This window comes from Magallana gigas, chromosome 4, assembly GCF_963853765.1.
Source record: "Magallana gigas chromosome 4, xbMagGiga1.1, whole genome shotgun sequence".
NCBI lineage: Eukaryota > Metazoa > Mollusca > Bivalvia > Ostreida > Ostreidae > Magallana > Magallana gigas.
In genome coordinates, this window is record NC_088856.1 from 45,361,293 (window position 1) to 45,380,770 (window position 19,478).

The following is a 19,478-nucleotide window of genomic DNA, read 5'->3' on the forward strand; positions in this document are numbered from 1 at the left end:
ATTCATGCACTTTTAGTCATTGAATCAAACAAGTTTGAATTTAAAATAAACAATATAAAATTGTGAATTCGATATTATTATTTTTCTACATTCCATTTATCTAGTACAAATATAACAATTTGTATTACAACTGGTCATATTTTGTTTAGTTTTGTAATTAATTAAAGAATTGATTGATTTTGTTATATATTTTTTTATTTATAATGTATTTTCGGGTATGTCCTGGCAGAAAAAAATATTTACCTACCAACCTTCCTACCTACCTTACTTCAAAATTAGGGTCTGTTTAGCGGAAACAAAGATATTTTTAATGATGGCATTGAGAATAAAATTGTTCTGCGCAGCAAGGTTGGTCAGATGGATTTTCGGACTGTTAACAAAGTATTGTCGAATCGAAACGCTTGAAACTTTTAATTTGATGGACTCCAAACATGGTACCTGATACCCTTATAAGGTCATTTAATGCCTACTGAGTTTGGGATGTAAGGTCAAACGTCAAACTATTACAGAAATCGAAAAATACAGGGAGTGTACAATAATTATAATTAGAACCGTTTGCTGTTTTAAATCAAAACTTGGTAGATTGATGCCCTCTAAACCGATGATGATCTAAACCGATGATTATGAGGTCACAAGATCACAGTTTAAGGGTCCAACTACTCTGGATATAGGCAGAGATATTAATATTGTCATTTCAATGTTAAAGTTTGATAATAACTTCTGTTATAACAAAATTATTTTTTTTTGTGGCTTACAGAAATTTAATGTCTTCAATGTGTTAAAATCGTTTGTAATTTAAAGTTAAATATTACGTTAAAGGGTACCTGCAGCCGAGCCCATGTGTAACATATGTCATATAATATATGTACTATAATTCAATGCAAAAACTGCATCAAAATCTATGCAAAAATAACGGAGTTACGCCGCTTCAAAGTTGCTATTTTTACCTGCTTTGAGAACGCAGGCTTACTATGAAAATTTCAGCAGATTTAAACGTTCATAAAATGATGTATCTATTATAACAGAATATTAATGTAAAGTTATTTTACAATGATATAAATGTCATATTAAACGAAACAGTACAGTGAATACTACTTTGGATGACACCTAGTGTGGTCCCCTGAATTGATAGTCACGTAATATGTGTTGATAATTCTCCCGAATGGAGGTCACAAACAAATTTTAATATTACAAGGGCATACCCTTATTTGAATTAAAATTTTAAATTATAAATAAATTTTACTTTTTTGGTAGATTCTGAAAAGTGCTGCTACTATCTATCATATCTATATATCAAAGAAATGAGCTCCGGTTGGAATTTATATGACCTTCGCTTAATATTTTACTTATTTATTAATTCATTCTGTGTATTTTATTGAAGCAGCAGCACTTTTAAATAAATTTAACATTCCCTTAATGTATATCCAAAAGATCGAGATGATCTGTTAAGCGTATGTCCTTGTAAAAAACGGATCTAAATACGCTTCCCGGTGTCGAATAATACAGGAGTGTACAATAATTATAATAAGAACCGTTTGCTGTTTTAAATTAAAACTTGGTAGATTGATGCCCTCTAAACCGATGATGATCTAAAACGATGATTATGAGGTCACAAGATCACAGTTTAAGGGTCCAACTACTCTGTATATAGGCAGTGGTATTTTTATTGTCATTTCAATGTTTGAAATTCATTTCAAATTTCAAAGTTTGATTATAACTTCTGTTATAACAAAATTATATTGTTTGTGGCACACAGAAATTTAATGTCTTCTATGTGTTAAAATCGTTTGTAATTTAAAGTTAAATATTACTTAAAAGGGTACCTGCAGCCGAGCCCATGTGTAACATATGTCATATAATATATGTACTATAATTCAATGCAAAAACTGCATCAAAATCTATGCAAAAATAATGGAGTTACGCCGCTTCAAAGTTGCTATTTTTACCTGCTTTGAGAACGCAGGCTTACTATGAAAATTTCAGCAGATTTAAACGTTCATAAAATGATGTATCTATTATAACAGAATATTAATGTAAAGTTATTTTACAATGATATAAATGTCATATTAAACGAAACAGTACAGTGAATACTACTTTGGATGACACCTAGTGTGGTCCCCTGAATTGATAGTCACGTAATATGTGTTGATAATTCTCCCGAATGGAGGTCACAAACAAATTTTAATATTACAAGGGCATACCCTTATTTGAATTAAAATTTTAAATTATAAATAAATTTTACTTTTTTGGTAGATTCTGAAAAGTGCTGCTACTATCTATCATATCTATATATCAAAGAAATGAGCTCCGGTTGGAATTTATATGACCTTCGCTTAATATTTTACTTATTTATTAATTCATTCTGTGTATTTTATTGAAGCAGCAGCACTTTTAAATAAATTTAACATTCCCTTAATGTATATCCAAAAGATCGAGATGATCTGTTAAGCGTATGTCCTTGTAAAAAACGGATCTAAATACGCTTCCCGGTGTCAAACACATCGAACTTTGACATTAAACAATCTAGAAAAGAAATATTACACGCTCTAAAATAATTACATGCCGAATCAAAACAAGCTTAGTAGGTAGGATTAAATGGAATAATAATTGTTTTATGATTATGCGCCGTTCATTTATACATGTAAAATGCATATTTTCATGTTAAAAAAATGATTGATCCGCCTCTCCCTTCACATATTGGGTACGATCAGGGCTCAACAGATTGTTACCATTGGCATATTAGGTCACCAACTGATGCAAATGGTGCAATTGGTTACCAAAGTGTACCATCCGTGTACTTTTGATTTTAAACGAGGTCACCAAATCTACCAGCAGCCTAGAGCTAAGTCAAGTTTGCTGTGTGACGTCATCAGAAGAGTTCAACATGGCGGGACTGGAGAAATCACTTGGCATCGGCGAAGATCTTTTTCCGACTGTAATTGTTATAGACGACAGAAAACAAAAATATGTTTGTCAAACAGTCGGCAGCAGCATTCATTTCTGAGAGTAAATTTTATCAAGTATTTTTACTTTCCAATTAAGCTACGGTGTTCATGTTTATAGGCCAATATATGGGTTGATATAGGCCTAATTTGAGATTCCTCTGATTCTAACTCCTGAAAACGACGATTAAAATCGGAGGAATCTCTGATTAGGTCAGATCAAGATTATGTGTTATGAACGCTTTTAACTCCATTGATGATCCGATTTAGATATTTCTGACGAGTAATGCACATACAACACGTGCACGTTTGTTGACAGGGTACAGCTCTATAACATAGGTCCACGATAGATGATCTAAAAAAACATTAAATTATTTCTACCATAAAAAAGAAAATGCATCCTTCATGGAATATCTCAGTAATGTTGAAAGTTTGACCAAAGAGTACCTAAACAAAAGGTCTACAGGTCCCAGTACCAGCAATGAGCCCATGCCTCACAGTAACACTCGCAAGGATGATGCATGTTCATCCATCAGCACCAAGGCCAGTATTATTGAATACGATGATACCCCATTCTTCGGGAATGACTGCAGTGAGGACAATATTGACACAGAAAAGAAGGGAAGACTAGAATGGGGTATCTACATGTCCAGAAAACGTCTTTCCATCTACAAGGACAATGCAGACACCCCGAAACAAAAAGAAAGTATGGGATGATATAGCTGCAACCCTCTGTTAAGAAGGCAATATTATCATCACAGGGAAACAAGTAAAAAAGAGATTTTATACTTTGAAAAGAGAATACAGAAAATATCTTTCGGAATCAAACAAATCAGGAAACAAGAGGCCACGACCTTTCCTCCTTGAAAAAGGAATAGAAGAAATTCTTGGTAAAGACCCAACATTTGTTCCAGTAGCAGCCAGAGGCTCCCTTCCGAAAACTGGCACTCAAGATTTAGATGAGGAATAGAATGACGAATCACAGATAAAGACATCTCCGCCCCCAGAAAAAAAGAGGAAGAAAAACAAAACGGAGGAATTGAGCAAAATCTTAGAAGAAAGGAATGACCGGTTTTTTAACAGAATAATCGAGAAGCTATCTTAAGCTGTCAATTTGGTAAGATGCATGTACGAGTATATTGCAATGCCTTTATTAATTATTTTTCTGCAGCAAGAAAAGCTATTATAGTTTAATGGTTTACATTGTAAAGTGGTGCATACAATCGTGTTAATGAAAATTGTTCACCTTAATTTTTGTAACTTTATTTCTGAATAAATTTTGTTATACAAAATAGTGCATAAATACTTTTAACAATACGTATGTTTTCTGTTTTGAAACAACACGGCGTGTCTATTTTTGAGTGGCTAACTCTAAAATTCAATTTAATTGAACAAGACGCTGCATTATGTCATTTCGTAGTCGTACACTATTCATTTGATAGCCACAAGGCCTTGATTCTGCATTATCACAAGCATTGTTGTCGGTGTTATCAACATCAAACAGATCAACATTTTCCTCATTCATTTTGATGCAAATATTGTGTAAAACACAGGCTGAAAGAATAGAGTTTACAATCAAGTTCATGTCACAAGCATCAAATCTAAGCAGCCGTCTAAATCTGACCTTCAGAAGCCCCAAACTTCTCTCAATAACTTGTCTAGTCTTGCTGTGACACACATTAAAGAGACGCTGGCCTCTTATTGAGTTACCAAAGTCTCTAAATGGTGTCACAAGCCAGCCTAGGAGAAGAAAAGCTGACCCCCCCCCCCCCTGTGAAATAGAACCCTGGGGAAAACAGATCATCCGACTTGACAAACGATTCGGATGATATGAGAACGGACGCATCATGGGTGCTGCCTGGATTGCCCGTCCAAACATAGTGAATTGCTAATTTGCATCACATGTTGCTATAAGTACCACAGAATGAAACTTTTTCCTATTATAATACGCATAAGGATTTTCTCTGTGAACCTTAATAGGAATGTGCGATCCATCAACTGCCTCAAGTACACTGAGGAATCCCGAGATCTCTCCAAATGCATCACTTGTCTCCTGGGCTTTTGCACTACGAGGCCACTGTATAACAGATGACATTATTTAGTCCACGAATGTTCTTGAAACTCTAGAAAAACTTAAGCGAAAGGAACTTCTTCCTACGTCAAACCTATCCGCCATTGACCGGATTACCGTTTGGTGGATAATTAAAAAAAGTATTGTACAAATTTTTGTTAAAGGCTTAAAGGGGCATGGTCACGATTTTTATTTTTCTGTTTTTATTTTTTGCAATGCTTTTAGGAATGCAATTCTAATGATCAAATGAAATTTGGGTGAAGTCGATGAGTTTTAAGCAAGATACAGGGCTCACAATTCTTCGTTATGTAAACAAGGCTTGTGCCCTGTTTTTGTTTACATAGGTTCAATATACCAGTACAAAATCTTTTTCAAGCTGATTTGTCTATCTTTTTATTCATTTTAAGCATAAATAAACAGTTACTACCGATTAACACATTAATTTGAGGTTTAAAACTGGAATTTCCACTTCAACATTCAAAATATAAACAAAAGCTTTGTTTACATAGTAAATCAAAGTACTGAAGTACTGAAGGTGATGATTTTATCGATTATCATTTATTCAAAATCAACGATATGTGAATTTGCATGGCAAGTAGTATCAGTAATCGAAATATTTCTGAGAAATTGTATGGATCCAGGCAAGATTTGACTCTTGTCTTGTTCAACCAAACGCTCGGGGCTGTCTCCGTTTATCTCCGACAAGCAAGAGAGACTCTGTTTTGTCGGATATTAACGGAGACAGCCAAGCGTCTGGTTGAACGAGACTACATTGAACTCTAGCGTAGGAATACATACGACTTGTAAAATATCTAAACTGTTTGTACAATTTAAAATCTTATTATATTCATGGTATTAATAAATAAGTTTTCGTGAAAAACAATGCTTCAGAATACATAGCATCGAATTTATCGATTATTTTCAAGAACTAAGTGTTGTCAGCGGTATTGATTTGTGCTTAGGTCCAAACACTGTTTCACTTTCGCTTTGCCCGAGTAAGTGCATAGGAGAGTAGATTAAAATCAACTCCCAAAAATTGTAAGCTCTGTAATTCGCGTATAACTCAACAAATGACAATAAAATTTTGGTTGCCTATTAAAAATGCCTTACTGAAACATTGTAAACATTAAAATAGAAAAAACAATTTTCGACCAAAATCGTGACCATGCCCCTTTAAAGCAATATATTTGAATTTTTCCCAGTCACAGAATATAAATGATGACTATTATTATAGCAAACTTTACACTGTCAGAACACACCTATGTTGCATAGGAACATTAGCGTATCCCTAATAGGTCAACTTCTGGACCATGCGGCTTGTTTTACGTTTCACAATTGCCTATTTGCAATCAAAATCCATAAGCAATCAAAAGATTCACTTGTAAGTCTGAAATGAATTCTAAATTCATCAGACAAATACCTTGGGATAGTTTGGTTATAATAGTTTCTTATTCTTGAGATCTCCTCTTTTGTTGTGGAAAAGTTTCTGCAAGCATGCTTGTGGTGATAATATGGTTAAAGAGGTAGTACAGCTGAAAACACATGTGCGAATAACTAATGATTTACCTATTGTATCGTTAGGAAAAAAGAAATAACTTTGATTGTAACAGTTGTAATAGATAAAAGTCCCTTTCACGTACCTAATTCATGTAATTATGAGATTCCCGAAATTTAAGAGTCGTACAAACCGGAATAATCTTATATCGTTTATTTGTACCACGCAGATTTTGATTGACAGTAATTGACACGTGCTGAAAACTACAAGATCTTGGCCCAAATACGATCATATGGTATACGAGGTAAAAAGGACTCTGTAAACGGAACACATCATTACTTTCACAATAAACTATTAATGGTTTACGAATTTCAGTTCATTTTAAAATGAACAGACATAAATATGTCAAATAACCCTTAAATGGGCCTCACTTAAAAAAAATGAATTTAGGTTGTAGTCAACTATTATGATAAGCACGCAAACTCCATGCTTTCAAAATACACGTGGCAATGTATATATGTATCGGTTATACCTAATTACTAATTCTAATGAAATAATTAGATTTATTTCACGGAGAAATAAGTGAAAAGAAATAACTATTTCCTCCATTTTTCTTATTTCAATGGTTTAAAATGGCAACAATTGGTGACCAACTGAAACCAAGATTTTTCATTTGTTTTAATTTGACCAAATATCGTTTACAGTTCTACAGGTAAAAATTGCTAAAAATTGTAGCATTTGGTTATCATTAGCTACCATAATTCACTGATGGCAACCAAATGCTGCCAGTGGTCGTTTCCAAATCCCTCAATGGTACAACTCTAAACCCACCCAATATACATCAAAATTTACAATATGATGTCTCATCGACAAGAGTACCGCGATAAGTCTGTTGTTGGACTTATTTGACTACAGTTGCAGCATAGGTAATTTTAATGTAGTTTTATGTTTTCGTACCCATAACAATCGAAAATTACTTTATTTGTTAGCCTTTTTGACGACTTATTGTTTTGTATGATGTCATAGTTAACATTTCCCGTACTTTCTTGTCGCCGCGACCACAAAGTAAACCTTAACAGTGTTGCGAAATTTAATCAAAAGTATACAGAATCAGGCGATAACGATGCTTTAGCGGAAGTGACGTCACTATGTCAACAAAAGGGAAATTTCCTTACAAAGCTATACAAAATAAATTCGATTTTACAGCCAAAAAGTTTTGAATAGGTCTGATGTTTTAAAGTATCTGGTTAATTTGAGTATAATTGTTGATTTACAGATTTGTATTCGTATACATTTTGTTACAGTCAGATTTCTTTTTAATGGATTTCAAAATTGGCTATTCTCGTCTCGTTTTACCGATGATTGCGTCAACTTTAAACACTTACATGTGCATATTTATGTTCAGTATTCTTTTCTATCACATAATATCAATGCACACACGAATGATCCCAGCCAATGACAAAGGTAAACAGGTAAACTAACGAAGCTTCTGCTCCAGACACTTGTGTATCTGGGGTATGTATACAACTCTGATGAACAAAAGAGAGTTTCACACCTCTTGACTGGTAATTGATTTGTGAATATTAATCTACTTAATTATTATCAGATGAAACGGAAAAAAAATTAGACTTTGTAAAATCAGACGTTCATAAGCTTAATACATGTGTATTGTCCGTCAATCAGTGGTTAAAGAATCATGCGTAGAGGAGACTATCAAAAAGTAAAAAATCTTTAAAATAAATGCCTTACTTGTTACTTTTAGTATCTAAGCTCTTTTAAAATAACCAATTTTAAAATTCGGCGAATTATTTTTTTTAATGTAATCAAAAATTTCGAAAGTAATTACGTTGTTCATTAATTAAAATGTCGTATTAAAAAAAATAAAGCTATATAAAACGTTTTTAAAGTAGTTCTTATCATGAAATACAACCCCAACCTCTATAAAAATCATTACTTCAATAGTGGTTGTATTTCAATAGTGGTTGCAATGTGATTTTTCTAATGAAATACGTCCCCAACCACTATTGAAATAATTATTTTCAATAGTGGTTTTATTGCAATAGTGGTTGCAAAGTGGTTTTTCTAATGAAATGCGTTCCCAACCACTATTGAATTAATTTATTTCAATAGTGGTTTTATTTCAATAGTGGTTGCAGCACACGTGTTAGTAATACGTTAAAAAATACATTGTTTTTCATCCATATACTTCCTAAATTTTCAAGACATAAAAGTTGCAAGTTGTATGGTTTTGCTAAATGTAAATTGATATCATTTCCGTCGAAAGTTGTAAATGTATTTATACACTTCTTGAGAAAAGTATATATCCACCCAAAACAAAGTAGATGTCAACACATTTTTTCATACTTTTATTCAGAAACAAATACAGTTGATTGTGAGGTATTATCTCATCAGTGACCCTCTAAATATACAAGTGTCAGGGGCCCCTGGATCACATATATACATGTACATACATTTTTAATAATTCACATATATTCACACAATGGCACATACATATGGATATGTATAAATATAAATATTTCTTTTTAATATTTTTTATTATTCTAACCTTTTATACGATACATATATGTATACACACAATGGCGAGTATACTAGTATATAAATATGCATATATTTGTACATGTATAGAATTTTGTAATTATGCATTATCTTCAAATTTAGTTGTTGATAAAATATTTCTGAATAAATATACCTATATTTGTAGAACATACATGTTCAATGTAATCAAACCATTAAACAATTAAGCGGTAGAACTACATGTAGCTTCAACATTTACAGTCCTATTTTACTTGGCGCATAGATGTGCAGAGGGACAGGTCTCCCTCTAATACATTTTATACTTAAAATAAAATGTTTTAATTATTAATTAATACGTGATCGAAACATTCAGCAAATATACGATATACGGCAGGACTAGCTTCGACATTCAAAGTCATTAATTGCCTACCTAGTTTTTACAGTAAGATACAATTACATAAGCGCATACCTTCATATGAAACATGTTCATTTAAGACTCTTCATTTCTGTTCATTGTTGTAAATCTTAAATGCAATTAATAACATAGTGTTTTATAAGATATAAGGTGAAAATAAAGCCAAAAACAATCATTTTCCATGTTACTTAAATTTCTAGTATTAGAATTGCATTTACGCAATTTGTCATTTTTATAAAATAATTCAAATATAATAAAACCAATGAAACCATTTAGACTAGTTTTCAAATATCATGCTTGTCACTCTTTTCACCTGACATGTCATACATGTAAATAGGGAACAAGAGATGTTTGTGAAAAACTTATGCCCCTCCCTTGGAAACATCCACATAGAAAATGAACGTAAACTGCAAATAAGAGGAATTTTTCTAAGTCCAAGGGGTATAACTCTGTCAATAATTGCTCTATCATACCCAAAATCAAACTTGACCTCGACATTATTTAGATAAACCTGTAAGCGAAATTTCACATCAATTTGTGCACCTCTTGCAAAGAAAATGAGCAGAAACTGCAAATACATGTAACTGGAATTGTTCTATCTCCAGGAGCTATAAAGTTGTCGATAATTGCTTGATCCTACCAAATATTGAACTTCACATAGATATTACGATGATAAACTGGTAGAGGCCTACCAAATTTCATTTCAATATGTTCATCCTCTGCGAAGACAATGAATTGAAACTGTTGGTGGACCGACCGAGAGAATGCAGCAAAGCAATATGCACTTCCTTCTTCGAAGGGGGGCATAAAAAATAGGAATCAGGGTCGTACAAATTATTTTGAATGTTGTTTTCCTACATAAAACCCTAAACGGCGCTTTCTTATTTATCAGAGTAATCTACTAAGGCGGGATCGACTTCCCATCCAAACCAGGCTAGTGTCTGCGCCATTTACCTCCTCCATACATAAATTAATATCTGCTTGATTCCTCAGTAAAAGTTGTACAGTGCTATCATGTCCGTTTTGAAAAGCTATATACAGAGGACTAGCTCCGTTCTCCTGATATTAATTAATGTCTGCTCCATTACTCAAGAAAATTTGAACAGTGCTATCATGTTCATTTTGACAAGCTATATAGAGAGGACTAGCTCCATTTTCCTTGTATAAATTATTGTATGTTCCATTCTTCAGTTAAAGTTACACAGTGCTATAATGTCCATCTAAACAAGCCATAAAAAAAGGACTAGATCCGTTTTTTTCATGCACATATCACTGTCTGCTCCATTACCCAGTAAATGTTGTACAGTTCTATCATGTCCGTTTTGAAAAGCTATATAGAGGACTAGTTCCGTTCTCGTTACATAAATCAATGTCTGCTCCGTTATTCAATTAACGTTGTACAGTGCTATCATGTCTATTAAAACAAGCTTTATAGAGAGGACTGGCTGAGTTCTCTTCAAAACATAAATTAATGTCAGCTCCTTTACTCAGTAAAAGTTGTACAGTGCTATCATGTCCGTTTAAACAAGCTATAAAGAGAGGACTGGCTCTGTTCTTCTGACTTAAATTAATGTCTGCTCCGTTATTTAATAAAAGTTGTACAGAGCTATCATGTCCATTTTGACAAGCTATAAAGAGAGGACTGGCTTCGTTCTCCTCACATAAATTAATGTCTGCTCCATTACTCAGTAAAAGTTGTACAGTGCTATCATGTCCGTTTAAACAAGCTATAAAGAGAGGACTGGCTCTGTTCTTCTGACATAAATTAATGTCTACTCCGTCATTTAATAAAAGTTGTACAGTGCTATCATATCCGTTTAGACAAGCCGTATAGAGAGGACTCGCCCCTTTCTCATCACATAAATTAATGTTTACTCCATTACTCAGTTAAAGTTGTACAGTGCTATCATGTCCGTTTAGACAAGCCGTATAGAGATGACTGGCCCCGTTCTCATCACATAAATTAATGCCTACTCCTTTACTCAGTAACAGTTGTACAGTGCTATCATGTCCGTTTAAATAAGCTATAAAGAGAGGACAGGCTCCGTTCTTATCACATAAATTAATGTCTGCTCCATTACTCAGTAACAGTTGTACAGTGCTATCACGTCCGTTTAGACAAGCTATATGGAGAGGATTGATTCCGTTCTCCTGACATAAATTAATGTCTGCTCCATTCTTCAGTAAAACTTGTACAGTGCTATCATGTCCGTTTTGACAAGCTATATAGAGAGCACTGACTCCGTTTTTCTGACATAAATTAATGTCTGCTCCATTACTCAGTAACAGTTGTACAGTGCTATCATGTCCGTTTTCACAAGCTATGTGGAGAGGACTGGCTCCGTTCTCCTCACATAAATTAATGCCTACTCCATTACTCAGTAACAGTTTTACAGTGCTATCATGTCCGTTTAGACAAGCTATATGGATAGGACTGGCTCCGTTCACCTGACATTAATTTATGTCTGCTCCATTTCTCAGTAAAAGTTGTACAGTGCTATCATGTCCGTTTTGACAAGCTATATAGAGAGGACTGGCTCCGTTCTCCTGACATAAATTAATGTCGGCTCCTTTACTCAGTAAAAGTTGTACAGTGCTATCATGTCCGTTTTGACAAGCTATGTGGAGAGGACTGGCTCCGCTCTCCTCACTTAAATTAATGTCTACTCCATTACTCAGTAACAGTTGTACAGTGCTATCATGTCCGTTTTGACAAGCTATATGGAGAGGACTGGTGCCGATCTCCATGCATAAATTAATGTCTGCTCCATTACTCAGTAACAGTTGTACAGTGCTATCATGTCCGTTTAGACAAGCTATATGGAGAGGACAGGCTCCGCTCTTATCACAAAAATTAATGTCTGCTCCTTTACTCAGTAACAGTTGTACAGTGCTATCATGTCCGTTTAGACAAGCTATATGGAGAGGACTGATTCCGTTCTCCTGACATAAATTAATGTCTGCTCCATTCTTCAGTAAAACTTGTACAGTGCTATCATGTCCGTTTTGACTAGCTATATAGAGAGGACTGACTCCGTTTTTCTGACATAAATTAATGTCTGCTCCATTACTCAGTAACAGTTGTACAGTGCTATCATGTCCGTTTTGACAAGCTATATAGAGAGGACTGGCTCCGTTCTCCTGACATAAATTAATGTCGGCTCCTTTACTCAGTAAAAGTTGTACAGTGCTATCATGTCCGTTTTGACAAGCTATGTGGAGAGGACTGGCTCCGCTCTCCTCACATAAATTAATGCCTACTCCATTACTCAGTAACAGTTGTACAGTGCTATCATGTCCGTTTAGACAAGCTATATGGATAGGACTGGCTCCGTTCACCTGCCATAAATTTATGTCTGCTCCATTTCTCAGTAAAAGTTGTACAGTGCTATCATGTCCGTTTTGACAAGCTATATAGAGAGGACTGGCTCCGTTCTCCTGACATAAATTAATGTCGGCTCCTTTACTCAGTAAAAGTTAAACAGTGCTATCATGTCCGTTTTGACAAGCTATGTGGAGAGGACTGGCTCCGCTCTCCTCACATAAATTAATGTCTACTCCATTACTCAGTAACAGTTGTACAGTGCTATCATGTCCGTTTAAACAAGCTATAAAGAGAGGACTGGCTCTGTTCTCCATGCATAAATTAATGTCTGCTCCATTACTCAGTAACAGTTGTACAGTGCTATCATGTCCGTTTAGACAAGCTATATGGAGAGGACTGACTCCGTTCTCCATGCATAAATTAATGTCGGCTCCTTTACTCAGTAACAATTGTACAGTGCTATCTTGTCCGTTTCGACAAGCTATATGGAGAGGACTGACTCCGTTTTTCTGACATAAATTAATGTCTGCTCCGTCATTTAATAAAAGTTGTACAGTGCTATCATGTCCGTTTAGACAAGCCGTTTAGAGAGGACTAGCCCCTTTCTCATCACATAAATTAATGTTTACTCCATTACTCAGTAAAACTTGTACAGTGCTATCATGTCCGTTTAGACAAGCTATATGGAGAGGACTGATTCCGTTCTCATCACATTAATTAATGCCTACTCCTTTACTCAGTAACAGTTTTACAGTGCTATCATGTCCGTTTAAACAAGCTATAAAGAGAGGACAGGCTCCGTTCTTATCACATAAATTAATGTCTGCTTCATTACTCAGTAACAGTTGTACAGTGCTATCATGTCCGTTTTCACAAGCTATGTGGAGAGGACTGGCTCCGCTCTCCTCACATTAATTAATGCCTACTTCATTACTCAGTAACAGTTGTACAGTGCTATCATGTCCGTTTAGACAAGCTATATGGATAGGACTGGCTCCGTTCACCTGACATAAATTAATGTCTGCTCCATTTCTCAGTAAAAGTTGTACAGTGCTATCATGTCCGTTTTGACAAGCTATATAGAGAGGACTGGCTCCGTTCTCCTGACATAAATTAATGTCGGCTCCTTTACTCAGTAAAAGTTGTACAGTGCTATCATGTCCGTTTTGACAAGCTATGTGGAGAGGACTGTTGCTGTTCTCCATGCATAAATTAATGTCTACTCCATTACTCAGTAACAGTTGTACAGTGCTATCATGTCCGTTTTGACAAGCTATATGGAGAGGACTGGTGCCGTTCTCCATGCATAAATTAATGTCTGCTCCATTACTCAGTAACAGTTGTACAGTGCTATCATGTCCGTTATGACAAGCTAAATAGAGAGGACAGGCTCCGTTCTTATCACATAAATTAATGTCGGCTCCTTTACTCAGTAACAGTTGTACAGTGCTATCACGTCCGTTTAGACAAGCTTTATGGAGAGGACTGATTCCGTTCTCCTGACATAAATTAATGTCTGCTCCATTCTTCAGTAAAACTTGTACAGTGCTATCATGTCCGTTTAGACAAGCTATATGGAGAGGACTGATTCCGTTCTCCTCACATAAATTAATGTCTGCTCCATTTCTCAGTAAAAGTTACACAGTGCTATCATGTGCGTTATGACAAGCTATGTGGAGAGGACTGGCTCCGCTCTCCTCACATAAATTAATGTCGGCTCCTTTACTCAGTAAAAGTTGTACAGTGCTATCATGTCCGTTATGACAAGCTATGTGGAGAGGACTGGCTCCGCTCTCCTCACATACATTAATGCCTACTCCATTACTCAGTAACAGTTGTACAGTGCTATCATGTCCGTTTAGACAAGCTATATGGATAGGACTAGCTCCGTTCACCTGACATAAATTTATGTCTGCTCCATTTCTCAGTAAAAGTTGTACAGTGCTATCATGTCCGTTTTGACAAGCTATATAGAGAGGACTGGCTCCGTTCTCCTGACATAAATTAATGTCGGCTCCTTTACTCAGTAAAAGTTGTACAGTGCTATCATGTCCGTTTTGACAAGCTATGTGGAGAGGACTGTTGCTGTTCTCCATGCATAAATTAATGTCTACTCCATTACTCAGTAACAGTTGTACAGTGCTATCATGTCCGTTTTGACAAGCTATATGGAGAGGACTGGTGCCGTTCTCCATGCATAAATTAATGTCTGCTCCATTTCTCAGTAACAGTTGTACAGTGCTATCATGTCCGTTTTGACCAGCTATGTGGAGAGGACTGTTGCTGTTCTCCATGCATAAATTAATGTCTACTCCATTACTCAGTAACAGTTGTACAGTGCTATCATGTCCGTTTTGACAAGCTATATGGAGAGGACTGGTGCCGTTCTCCATGCATAAATTAATGTCTGCTCCATTGCTCAGTAACAGTTGTACAGTGCTATCATGTCCGTTTAGACAAGCTAAATAGAGAGGACAGGCTCCGTTCTTATCACATAAATTAATGTCTGCTCCTTTACTCAGTAACAGTTGTACATTGCTATCACGTCCGTTTAGACAAGCTAAATAGAGAGGACTGATTCCGTTCTCCTCACATAAATTAATGTCTGCTCCATTTCTCAGTAAAAGTTGTACAGTGCTATCATGTCCGTTATGACAAGCTATGTGGAGAGGACTGGCTCCGCTCTCCTCACACAAATTAATGTCGGCTCCTTTACTCAGTAAAAGTTGTACAGTGCTATCATGTCCGTTATGACAAGCTATATAGAGAGGACTGGCTCCGCTCTCCTCACATAAATTAATGCCTACTCCATTACTCAGTAACAGTTGTACAGTGCTATCATGTCCGTTTAGACAAGCTATATGGATAGGACTGGCTCCGTTCACCCGACATAAATTTATGTCTGCTCCTTTTCTTAGTAAAAGTTGTACAGTGCTATCATGTCCGTTTAGACAAGCTATATAGAGAGGACTGGCTCCGTTCTCCTGACATAAATTAATGTCGGCTCCTTTACTCAGTAAAAGTTGTACAGTGCTATCATGTCCGTTTCGACAAGCTATGTGGAGAGGACTGGCTCCGCTCTCATCACATAAATTAATGTCTACTCCTTTACTCAGTAACAGTTGTACAGTGCTATCATGTCCGTTTTGACAAGCTATATGGAGAGGACTGGTGTCGTTCTCCATGCATAAATTAATGTCTGCTCCATTACTCAGTAACAGGTGTACAGTGCTATCATATCCGTTTAGACAAGCTATATGGAGAGGACTGGTGTCGTTCTCCATGCATAAATTAATGTCGGCTCCTTTACTCAGTAACAGTTGTACAGTGCTACCATGTCCGTTTTGACAAGCTATATGGAGAGGACTGACTCTGTTTTTCTGACATAAATAAATGTCGGCTCCTTTACTCAGTAAAAGTTGTACAGTGCTATCATGTCCGTCTTGACAAGCTATATAGAGAGGACTGGCTCCGTTCTCCTGACATAAATTAATGTCTGCTCCATTACTCAGTAAAAGTTGTACTGTTTTATCTCTTCGTTCTGCACCTGATTCTCTATTGTTATAGTCTCCGTTTTCCTGACTATCATTACCAGCTGCTAACATAAGGGGCGTCCAACCACCCTTATCGACGACCTTTTCATTGACTTTTACACCTATCTTAATTAACTCACCAAGTAATTCATAATTATGGAACACAGATACAATGTGAATAGGACAAAATTTTCCCCATGTTTTTTTCAAAGATTCTTCAGGGTGGTCTTTAAAAGCAGTAGAAAACAATTCTATTGAACCATTGCAATACAATGCAGGAATACAACTGATATAATCAGTTTGCATTTCTTGTAGATTTTTTAAGCAATATTGTGATAGTTGTGTATGACAAAATGCAATAAGAGCAAAAAGCGGCGATACTTTACTTTCTAAATTCAAAAAGGAAAGTTTAGTCAGAAGTAAGTTTTGAGATGTCCGGTAATTTTCTTGTTTATCAATTGGTTTCTTGGTTTCTAGCAATATTTTTAGATGTTCGGGATGATCTGTTATCTTTTCTTTCAGTACTTTAATTACTCTGTCATTCCTTAGACAAGGGTTGAGTACGACATCTAACAGGCGTTCTCCAAACAGTTCAGTAAAAAGTCTTTCTCCAAGTTGTTCAATGTATCTGTCGCTTAGACAAATAGTGAAAGGGTCGTCGTGTTCGTCACAATCTCCTAATTTTACTCTTTTTCTGAGGAAACCGATATCAGCGTACATTATTGTTTCTTTGGGATAATCGTTCCCGAAAACAAGAGTTGTAACCTCCATACAAAATCGTGATAAAAATGGTACGTGTCTCCAATTTTCTTAACAAAAAAATCTTTTAGGGAGTTAAGGTTGTCTCTTATTTCTGGAGGTGTCGTGTTCTCTGGTAATTTACATTGTTTTAACGTGTGTTTGAATTTGTTTTCCATGTCTTTTTTTTCAAAAAGATCGCTTACACAAAGATCACCGTCAAAAAGGACAAGGAGAGCCAAAGCACAATATTTACCCCTGTCTTTGTTTCTGAACCCTTCTACCTCTTCTTTTAGCATTGTTATGGGTTCTGTAAAAAAACCTACGCCCTTATTTTTGTATTCCTCATTGCTAGAATATAATTTACACAATAACGGGAAATACCTTTCTACTTCAACGATCTTATCACACTCTTTGTCGGATAAATTCATATCGGATGTATATTGTTTCAAAATCTGCCGTTTTTCATTAACGGATAGCTTATGTTTGCTATTATCGATGTTTATGATATGTGATTGATTAACGAGGAAACGGGTCAATCTAATATCAGAAATGATATGATTTCTACATGACATCACAAGTTTTGCTGTTCCTAAGTACAACTTCAATTCTTCCTCATATGTTTGCCATGAACTATTCAGAATTTCATCAAATGATTCTTTTCCCAATGGATCATTGAAAACACAAATGGTTTTATCTTTTTGAAATCGACTTGAAGAATATTCATCCAGGATGTCTTCTACCTTTTTTACTCGTCTTACGGTCCAGCCCTGTTTTCTGTATTTGAGTCCAATACGTTGAATTATGGCTGACTTTCCGGATCCTGAGTGACCAGCTACAATTACCATGTTCTTGCTTTTAACTATTTTTTCTATTTCTTCGAACGCCTTTGTCGAACTAAAACAAGAGTCTTCCTGTTGCCATTGATCAAAGATGTCCTTTTCAATTTGTGATTCTACAATGACAAAAAATAATTAACAAACCGTTTACGTTTAAAATAGACATAATTCTTGAGTTAAGACTTTAATAAAGGGAGATTCATCTTTATACTTTAATCTAAGCACACTCACATGTTCCAAGTCTAATTGATTAAGATGAAAAGAAGTTGAAAATGCGTTAATAAACTATTTCCAAAACCGTGCCCTTTACAGACAGTGCCTTTCTCAAGGGTTGGATGGTTTTGTCCCCCTCCCCCCCCCCCCCCAATATCTTTTAAAATGGTTTTATGGTGTGTTCATGCAATGTTTTCTCCTTTTTCGATCTCTTTTAGTCACAGCTCAAAATACGACGGTGTTTTGTCAGCCCCCCCCCCCCCCCCCAAAAAAAAAGAACTTAAACATTTTTCATGTGTGCGAGTTCGTCACTACAAATACTACGTATTTTAGAGAAAGAATGTTGTTTTCGTGTTTTAAATACATTCACTTATTTTGTTCTAAATCAAACAAGAGGCCCACGGGCCATATCGCTCACCTGAGCAACAAAAAGGCACTATAAAATAAGATATCATGCCGTCATAATACAAAATATCTGGACAATGTGGTTTAATACCTGTTGATCTTATACAAAATAAATATGTTTCCCCTGGATATTCTTATATTTATAAACAAGTCCCTTTTCTAACAGGATTATTTTATACTCATATCACATTCAGCATTGCAGTTGCTTTCACTTCAGTAACAGCTTTTCTAGGCAATTGATTTTTTAGGGAAAACAATTAAAGATATTTTTTCTATATGATCCTATGTAAAAATCCCCCCCCCCACCCCGGAACCCATCCTACCCCCCAGGCAACATGATTTGAATAAACTTGAAATCTCACTACCTGACGATGCTTCCAAACAAGTTTCAGCTTTCATGCCGAAATGGTTATTCAGAAGAAGATTTTAAAGATTTAGCCTAAAAGTCGACCCCCCCCTTCCCATTATGGCCCCACTCTACCCCCGAAGGTCATGATTTTCACAACTTTGAATCTATACTACCTAATGATGCTTCCACACAAGTTCAGCTTTCCTGGCTGATTGCTTTCTGGGAGACAGATGAACCTCCGAGGGTCATGATTTTCACAACTTTGAATTTTCACTACCTGAGGATGCTTCCATACAAGTTTCTGAGAAGAAGATTTACTCTATATATTCCTATGTAAAAACTCGTCCCTCCCCATTGTGTCCCTACCCAAAACGGGTCATAATTTTTACAACTTCAAATCTGCACTACCTAAGGATGCTTCTACACAAGTTTCTGCTTTCCTAGCTTAATGGTTTTTAGAAGAAGATTTTTAAAGATTTATTCTACATATTTATATGTTAAACTTCGAACCCCCATTGTGGCCTCACCCTATCCCCAGAGTTCATGAATTTCACAACTTTGAATCTACACTACCTGAGGATGCTTCCCCGCAAGTTTTAGCTTTCCAAATGGTTCTTG

At 35.6% G+C, this 19,478-nt stretch overlaps 2 protein-coding genes and 1 pseudogene across 2 annotated transcripts in view; all 3 read right to left on the minus strand.

The window, feature by feature from the left end:
* Positions 1 to 11,193: 11,193 nt before the first annotated feature.
* Positions 11,194 to 13,196, minus strand: LOC136275086 (serine/threonine-protein phosphatase 6 regulatory ankyrin repeat subunit C-like). The gene is given in 2 exon segments (XM_066083391.1): positions 11,194 to 12,919; positions 13,124 to 13,196. Coding segments are annotated over 2 exon segments (1,647 nt in total). The 3' UTR covers positions 11,194 to 11,345.
* A 135-nt stretch (positions 13,197 to 13,331) lies between these two features.
* LOC136275087 (serine/threonine-protein phosphatase 6 regulatory ankyrin repeat subunit A-like) lies at positions 13,332 to 16,388 on the minus strand (annotated as a pseudogene).
* LOC117682994 (uncharacterized) overlaps positions 16,185 to 19,478 on the minus strand; it is a 28,134-nt gene continuing 24,840 nt past the window's right edge. Inside the window, exon 4 of the mRNA XM_066082571.1 lies at positions 16,185 to 18,009. Within this exon, the coding sequence (XP_065938643.1) occupies positions 17,036 to 18,009 (974 nt within the window). The 3' untranslated portion in view covers positions 16,185 to 17,035. The remainder of the gene's footprint in view (positions 18,010 to 19,478) is intronic.